The 9,026-nt window shown below is 36.3% G+C and overlaps 1 protein-coding gene across 2 annotated transcripts; it reads left to right on the top strand.

The window, feature by feature from the left end:
* Nucleotides 1-1,531: 1,531 nt before the first annotated feature.
* Nucleotides 1,532-8,150, top strand: LOC138702035 (uncharacterized). 2 transcript variants are annotated; one of them, XM_069829531.1, is made up of 3 exons: nt 1,532-2,065; nt 2,206-2,304; nt 5,545-8,150. In XM_069829531.1, the coding sequence occupies exons 1-3, from the start codon at nt 2,033-2,035 to the stop codon at nt 5,746-5,748; spliced, it is 336 nt and encodes a 111-aa protein (XP_069685632.1). In that variant the 5' UTR covers nt 1,532-2,032; the 3' UTR covers nt 5,749-8,150. The 2 variants fall into 2 exon arrangements, with proteins under 2 accessions (XP_069685632.1, XP_069685634.1); XM_069829533.1 differs by having other exon boundaries at nt 1,780-2,065; nt 5,548-8,150.
* Nucleotides 8,151-9,026: the final 876 nt, after the last annotated feature.

Raw genomic sequence — 9,026 nt, 5'->3', positions numbered from 1 at the left:
GATAGAGACTGGATTAATCTTACACAGGATAGGGACCGATGGCAGGCTTATGTGAGGGCGGCAATGAACCTTTGGGTTCCTTAAAAGCCATTTGTAAGTAAGTATTATTATTATTATTATTATTATTATTATTATTATTATTATTTATTACCAGTAGTCCTGGAATACATGCTTTTAACTTTGTCCCTGTTGAAGCCAATCTTACAAATTGATTATTCTTGTTTAAATTATAAGTTAATCAAAGACAGTGTTACAGTTACAGAAAACTTAGTTATACAATTTTAAAATACTATTTCATAAAATCAATAGGTACTACTTTACAATGTCTTTAGTAATATAATAGCAATCATAGTTATCGACAGAGCCATTTTGTCGATTGTGGAGAGGTCGGATTTCTTTTCTAACGTGAAGTATACAGTGTATACACTTCACAATAAAGAGAGCATGAACTTAAACGGAAAGCTGTACCAGTTCTGTACAAAATTGGATTTTTCAAGGGGATTGTTCCACAAGCAATCATAGGCGGACTTAAGGGGGGGGGGAAGCACTACTCCCCCTCAAACTTGGCCGAACTCTTTTTTTTTTTCTATTAACGTTAGAATATATTTAATTCAAAAGATTTTTCTTGCTTTTGTTTATGTTTAAGTTTCTGTGTTTAAATTGACGAATTAATGTCTTCAGATCATGTGTCTGGACTATAATGTTTATTTTAAATTTTTGAATGTATAAGAATATCTATATCTCATTTGAGGAATGGAAGCACTGTAATGTTTTTTTTGTAACAGCCTGTATTAATGTGTTAGAACTCTGCAGATATTCAAGCAGCCACATGGACAAATATGAATAATATACTGCACAACAATGCATTAAAAAGAAAAGCGATCTTGGTATAATGTGTAAACAAGACGAGATTAAATCAAATAATTAGAATTTACATTTCATATGATATCTTGCTTTTTTAAATAAACAGATAAGGTAAATGTAAAATTGTTCCACCGCTGTGGAGTAGTAATGGTTAGCACATCTGGCCATGAAACAAGCAGGCCCAGATTCAAATCCTGGTTGGGGCTTTTCCTCAACCAATTGAAGCAGAATTACAGGGTAATTTTCGGTGTTGGACCTCGGATTCATTTCACTATCATTAATTCACATATCATCATCCATACAATAGCCTGGGTCAAGTTCACGGTGCGGCGTGCCGTACTTGTACAAGACTATGGCTGTTCGGCTATCCAATCATTCAAGGAATAGGAGTGGTAAGCACAATAAATCTCAGGGTGCAGTGCAAGCCTTCAGGTCCCTCCTCCCTACAAGAGGGGAAGAAAAAGTATAATTGTCTAGGCCTATATTTTGTGACAATTTTACTTTATTTTAAAAATACCTTTATTAAATGATCATATTCCCATATACTGTACCAAGGTCAAGCTATAACGGGGAGAGGAGATAAATGATGTCCCCCATAGTCTTATTATATATCGGGATTCTATGGTTTTGCTCCCCCCCCCCCCCCACCCAATGAAACGGTTCTCTCTCCGCCTATGCAAGCAATGGAACGAAATGAAACGTGTTTGATACAATAGTGAGCCTGGTGGAAAAGATGAGAATTACATTGAAGATAAAGCAATTTTTTTTTTATTTTATTTATAGCGCGTTATCTCCAGCCCAGACTTTTGAATCGAAGTGACGGATGCCAGCCATAACATTATTCTCTTTGTATAAACATAAACTCTATGACAATTTGAGAGACGAGAGGCCTTCTTTGTTCTCTGCCCTCTTGCGGTAGTAACTTTCACTTCTACTTCAGCGAGACAGTGACAGGTGACACTTGCGAGCAGATGGTGGGTTTGACGAAGTTGCAGTACGTTGATGTCAAAACTTTGGATGACTTCGAAAATAATAGTTGTTCGATCCATATAACTAAACACAGAGGTTAAGGGTCATCAGCATCTTTTGAAAGGTTGAGGTCGTAGGGGTCGCTACCGGTGTTTTGTGTGAAGTTTGTGTACCGAAGTTTTCATAAACAAGAAATAAAATGGAAGCAGCTGTCGTACAATTAGAGGAGTCGGTAGGTTCATATTTATTTTTAAATGAGACATATTTATAGCACAACTAAACCAATTGTGTGTAACTTCATAGAGACTGAATGTTTTTGTTTGCTGTCATGTTACAAAACCAAAATCAATAATAGTTGTCATTTTCTTTAAGGTTCAGAAAGCCGATAAGAAGCTGGATGTAATAGCTTGGAAGTTAGATCAGTATGAAAAGCAGGTTGTACATGTCGATGGCAGTGAACTTGCCACCGAGGTAAGTAGTTCTGTGTCAGCAATATTTGTGACCGAAAAAATACAGAGATGTAGTGGTTATGTATGTATTTAGGTTAAGATTATATTGAATACATGTAAACACCACTGCATAAACTTGCAGGACACGGCAAATCACTTACACAATTTAAATTCTGTGAAAAGACTCATAAATAAAGTAAAAACATAAAGTGAAAGAGCACTGTTATTCATTCACTATTATACATAGGCCTATGTCCAGTATCCACCACGAGAGCACAATATTATAAATAGTAGAATTGTTACAGAATATATCCGAAACATATATGCTATTTTCAATCTCTTTATTCATTCGACGTAACCTTTAAGGGGTTGCGAAAAATGCGAAGAAACTGTAGTTCTAGTTAATAATAATAATAATAATAATTTAGCCTATTTATTCTGGCAGGGCTAAGGTCAGTAGACTTCTCTTCCGCCCAGCCAGGCTTTAATTATGTAACAATTATAAAATAATAATTCCTTTTCACAGTCAAAGTTCTTTAGCCAAGCTTTGGTTTCAGTGCTCCATGTCATAGAAAAATAATTGAAACAAAAAAAAATCCTATAAATGACTTAACACACACTTAGTGAAAAATGCATACTATAGTCCTATGATTGATGAATATTCTTTCAATAATTAATAGTATATTTAAAAAGTCAAAGTGATTCAAAACTTTTTTTGAGCAGTGTATTAAAATTCACATGAAATAAAACCAGCTTATGCCTACTTTGCCTCTTGGCAGGGGACTTGTGAGGTTCAGATCTATCTCGGACAGTTGACTAAACAACAACAGTAGTTCTTGAGACTTCTTTCCAATTCACCAGTTCTTCAATGTTGAGATTCGAAGATGATGTTGCCATAAGATTCTGATCAGTGATTGCTGAACGGTAGGGACCAATGGCAGGCTTATGTGAGGGTGGCAATGAACCTCCGGGTTCCTTAAATGTTATAGGCTAAGTAAGTAAGTAAATAGGGCTATGTGTCCACTAAAACAAAATACCGAAACAGAAAAAATGCAGAAGTAGAACTGAGATTACAACTTTCCGCCATAAAACCAGATTGCAGACTTAAAAAGCAAACACATTCGTCCCACTAAACAGAATTATTGAGATACTAGCTTTCACTTGGCTGTTAATTATTAAATACTAATAAAATATTACAAGGGTTCCCAGTTACACCACAATTTACTATATACAGTCACGAAGCTTGAGTTTTGAGGGTGCTAGAAACAATAGACTGTGACGGTTCTATTTTGCATTGCCTGTAATGAGGCGATATTAGCGATCCTAGTGGTGAGCAACTATCTAATGTTCGCATATTTACTACGTATTGAGCTTCGCGACTGTATATACTAGACTGTGGTTACACTTTAGGTTAAAGAGGTTTCGCGGTGGAAAAAGTTTGAGAAACACTGCCATAGTGTATGGGTACATACCACAGTCTAGTATATACAGTCGCGAAGCTCAGTACGCAGTAAATATGCAAACATTAGGTAGTTGCTCACCACTAGGATCGCTAATATCGCCTCATTACAGGCAATGCAAAATAGTACCGTCTATTGTTTCTAGCACCCTCAAAACTCAAGCTTCGTGACTGTATATAGTAGACTGTGTACATACTGTATGACGACCATGATCGCGATTAAGTCGATAATTTCAAGTAGAGACTGTAGTCTTCCACTGGTATTAGCGTTTAATTAAGGAATTGATGAGAAGGACATAGGCTAATTTGTTTTGTGAGGGGACAGCCTATACATTCACTTGTCGATGGCTAGCTCCATAGCTGACGAAAGCAATCCTGCAAAGGCTAATGTGTTGAACGCAGGGTAGTAGGCTACTAACTGCACATGTGGTACACAGGACCTCTCACTCTTCCTCTTTGCATCTTGCCCCCCAAAGAAATAGCTCAGGAAGCGAGACACAGGAAGTATTTATTATTGCTTTTCACTCATTGTTAGTAGTTTTTGCTAACTCCTCAAGTCAAATCAAGGCGTTCTAAATAATTTTCGTCGAGAAATGCGCTATCAGCTAAAGTAAATAATTACTGAAGATTTTGTTTTTCATTCTGTAAAATTTCCGTGTCTTCCCTAATCGTTTGTGGATGTTCTCCTAACATATTCACGTCATCCACATAGACTAGCAGGTGATGTAGGTTAAATAATCAAGTAAACAATGTGTTCAGTCCTCTGACTGAACTCTTACTTTTTTCGACCCCGACAGTATTAGAGCATTCGAGGCCTAGGGGTTCATTTCACTTTCCTTCCTACCCTTCCTATTTTTCTGTTCCTAGTGCTGACCTGCTATGGCACTAAAATCGTCCTTCAGTGGCTTAAGTAGGGAAAGCTGACGATCAAAAAGATATCCCAACTAGGTCCAATGGACCCGTCGACCAACAGCAGGTGTGGTGGAGGACACAACATCTGCTGTTGGTCGACGGGTCCTCCAGACATTCTGGGGGTTGTGTGTGAATGAAGTAGCCACCAAAACGTCAAATCTGCTTTACAGGGAGCTTTACCTGAAAGACTAGATTTGCATAATATATACGTCACTGTGTACGTTAACAGAAAACCACAATTCCAAGTCACACAGAGATTGTGTGCACTCGATGTGGGTCTCTGGCATTTCGTCAGCCCACGCGAGTTGTGTGGATATAAAGGGAAGAGTTGAGACGGTGTCGGGTGGAGTTCCCGGGTAGCTCAGTTGGTAAGAGCGCTGGTACGTTCAACCAGAGGTCCCAGGATCGATACCCGGCCCCGGAACAATTTTTCCCTTGAAATTATTCAAATCTGCTTTACAGGGAGCTTTACCTGAAAGACTAGATTTGCGTTAATATATGGTGTTCACTTAAATCGGCTACAACTTGCCATTTTCACTCCATACAATCTCAAGGGAAAAAATGGAACTCTCTGCATCATAATTCACAGTTGATTCCTGATTTACCACGAAAATTGTCTGTAGCTGCATTTAGATTGGCAACAGGCCATGATTGTTTGGCCAAGCATCTGCATAGAATTGGAATATATCAGTCCCCTAACTGTCCGTTGTGCAACTCAAACCAAGAAATGGATTCAGAACATCTCAAAATCTGTGCGTCAGTGGCCAACCATGACAATATCTTTGAAAAATATTGGAGTGCAAGAGGTCAAATGACTTTATTGTCAAATGCCTGGCATTAGAAAACAATAACAACAATGTGTTTACAATTAATAATTTTCCTCCCGTCCAGCAGGTATCTGTGTTGAAGCTCCTCCGGAGTGTGAACCAAGTACGAGAAGAGTATGAAAATCTGCGAAGAGAAATTTCTGAGGTACAGCAGTTGCAGAAACAATTGTCTGATTCATTGCGTCTGCAGCTGCGTCAGGTGCAAGGAACATTCGGTACCCTGCGAGACAAGATCATTCGAGGGAAGTCAACAGAGCAACTAGACTAATCCTTACCCACGTGATGTTGTTGTTGTGGAGGCTCCTATGGATGCCAAGTGTTTGGAATGAATCTCAGTGTCTATATGATGCTGCTAACTATTCTGAATTTGTTTAATTAGTTCTACATTCTCTATTGATTTATTAGGTATGGCATGGCATTAAGGGACTATAGGCACATTAGTTGTTGAGAATGGATGACATTGATATGCAAAAATGGCCTTCCTGAAAATATTAAAGAGATCGTGGTCAAGATGTCTTTATTGGATTAATTTAAAACAGGGCAGGAGTCATACTCAGATTCTAATTTTGTATATATTACATTATGATGTGCCAAAGATGTACAATTAAATTTTTCAAATATAATAATCTTATAGAATTGTTGCAGATAAGGTTAAAACTTGGCAGTAAGTTCCTTTGGAAAACAGTACAGTCATTTCTTGATGTCATGTTACTGATTGGCCTCATCTTTGAATGTTATTAATTGTAGTGGTGTTTGAAACCATGTTTTTGTCTTCCAACTCGTCTTCCTTCTCTTTAAAATTGTTGAGGTCCCTATTGTGGTTTCCCAGTACAACCCTACTTGCTTTGCAGACAAATTTGAGTTGGTGTATGAATGTGCTGGTGACATCTGAAAATTTCTAGCTGTCGTCCATAAGAATTGTCTGCCATAGTACAAGTCTGAAAGAATCTTGTCTGCAGTTATTGTTGGACTATCGGATCTATGCCCCTTCAGCGCTGTCGTCGTTCTTGGAAAAGTTAACGCCTCTACTCACCCCATTCCACCCGTTTCTCTCCCACTACGTCAAACAGCAGGCCACGAACCTTGCCGAATAGGGATGTTGCCAAACTTCCGTTAAACAGTATCATGTCTCTTGAATATTGCTTATAAGACAGTAAGGTTAATTATTACTTATTCATAATTTAATTTAAGTAGGTCTAATGACGCTGATTGACTTATGCAAAATGCTATTACTTGCTTAATAATATTTCTTTCACCACTCTGTGCTACAGTATTCATGTTGAGTTGACAACACTGGACTGCAAGTGCAAATAAACTGTCCCACAAGAAGGCCCAAAATTGTGAGTAGTGGGGGAGAGAAGGAGAGAGGGATAGAAAAGAGAGAAATAGGAATACAGGGAGAGAAATGAATTGCCGAGGCTGAAAAGGAATTAAGGTTCTGTTCGCATATCTTACGGGGGCACAGATCCGATGGTTGGACTATATAAGCTACTTTCAAGACCTGATTTTGATGTTGACATAATTAATTGTTGCTGTTCATGTCACTTGAACCAGTGTCTGTTCCACTGAAGAAGCTGTTATAGCTTGGAGTGAATTCTTTTGTGTAATATTTATGGTACTTAGGTGTATTTTGAAATAATCAGAAATCAATCAAATTCTAAAGCCGCCAACTCCGGGTTCATTTCCAGTGAGATGGCAGCCCTGATGTTTTCTCTTAATAACAACGTCTTCTTCTGTACGGCCTTGTACAACACTATAACTTGCTCAATTGACTAAAAGTATTCCTTAAATAATAATGTATCATTCCTGTTTACTTATTTTGTATAAAAATATCACCATTCACTTCTACTTGCACAATAGCAGATGTCAATTGTACCATTAATATTAATAATATTAATAATTAAAAAAATATATTGTAGCAGAATTTTTTGGAATATTTTTTCAACATTTCACCTCATTTTACCTCCGAATGGCTGTTACTTTTTCTATGTCACGGTGGTACATTGAATCGTAAACATTGACAAAAGCAAATATGCTGTTAAGAGATGTTTTGAAAGCTGTGACTTTTTTGACACATATAAATTTGCACAACATTAAAATAAAAATAAGATTTTGGAAGTATTTAAAAATGATGTTTCTATGAGCATTTATTGTATGAAGTAGCTGTAAATACTTCCGAACAATGTTGTGTGTATTCAGTGTTACGTGTAAAATTATGTGTTGTTACATTAGAATTAATTTAGAATTTTCTGTAAGGAATATTTAACTATACTGTTGGGATCTTTTTAAACATGATTTTCACGGGTAATTGAAGACTGGAATCAGAGCGTGCTTGGTTCATTCATTCCCAGCAGTCTTGTTAAAGAATATTCCATTACATCATAAATGTGGGTACATATCATTCTTAATTGATACATACATTTAGCAGTTTTCTATTATTTAATTTAATAGTGTTATAAATTGTAAATTGTGTTGTATTAATTGTTAAAAATAAACTTTATAAGATGTCCTATCAAAAGATACAATAATACCCACAATAACTAAAATTCCATTGCTCAAATGTTGATATGGTGATAAAGTTCGATATGTGTTCCCTCTGCCATGTGAATTAAGCTAGTGTGTTAATTGTATCTGTATTTATACTTCAATAAATATAGACTCTTTGGTGAACGTTGTTTTAATTGAAATACAGATATTCATAAAATATTTACCGTTTTCCCTACCATATACCATAGTCAAAGATAATCAGGGACAAGTTGACACATCTATTCAACAGCCATCAGCTTCAATTGAGGGGTGGTCTGCAATAACAAGATAAGTGTAAGAAGTGAGTTTTTGGCAGCAAGTAAAAGTAACATTGTTTTCATTAACAAAGAAAGGCCTTTGCAAATCCGCGTTTTTGAATTAGTATTATTGATAGTTTATATGTATAAGTTTCATGTCTTATTCGTAAAAATCTCGTTATTGAATTTTTTATTTTGATGCATTAACAGTAAACTATGAGATACAACTTGCCTAGTTATTTCATATCCATGAGAACATTGCAGATTCTTTCTAAGGTTGCTAAATGTAATAAGGATTAAAATGTAATGCATGAACATAAAATAATTTGAATTGAACTTTATTTTCACAATACAAGTTAAGTATACAATACATGATATAAGAGAATAGAACTTGTGCATTTTCTTGTACATCCCAGTACTTTTAGGTAGTGGGGGAAAAAAATATGACTTCTCAAAATCAAAATAAATCCAAAACAATGGTATCACCTTATGAGTATTATTACAGTATTGTTTTCAAAACGTTTTCTTCACATTTATTTCATCACTTTACGAAGGATTTCAGTATTCCAGCTTGGATTCATCATATTCAGAATCTAGTGCTTCTGATCTATGTACAGCTTCGAAAAGCTTCTGATAGTACTGCCCATATTGCAATCAGGGGTTTACCTCTCTGATGATGAAACTTTTCATATTGATTCACTAAACTAACAAGAAAAGCAGTGCTGATTTGGCGTTCTGTTCCCACTTCACTTTTTAGATTACA

This window comes from Periplaneta americana, chromosome 6, assembly GCF_040183065.1.
Source record: "Periplaneta americana isolate PAMFEO1 chromosome 6, P.americana_PAMFEO1_priV1, whole genome shotgun sequence".
Lineage (NCBI taxonomy): Eukaryota > Metazoa > Arthropoda > Insecta > Blattodea > Blattidae > Periplaneta > Periplaneta americana.
This window is presented reverse-complemented; position numbering and strand designations above follow the sequence as displayed.

Coding starts and splice junctions, on each gene's coding strand:
- LOC138702035 (XM_069829531.1), top strand. CDS start 2,033: ATGGAAGCAGCTGTCGTACAATTAGAGGAGTCG. Junction 2,066..2,205: donor TCGTACAATTAGAGGAGTCG/GTAGGTTCATAT, acceptor ATTTTCTTTAAG/GTTCAGAAAGCCGATAAGAA. Junction 2,305..5,544: donor GCAGTGAACTTGCCACCGAG/GTAAGTAGTTCT, acceptor CCTCCCGTCCAG/CAGGTATCTGTGTTGAAGCT.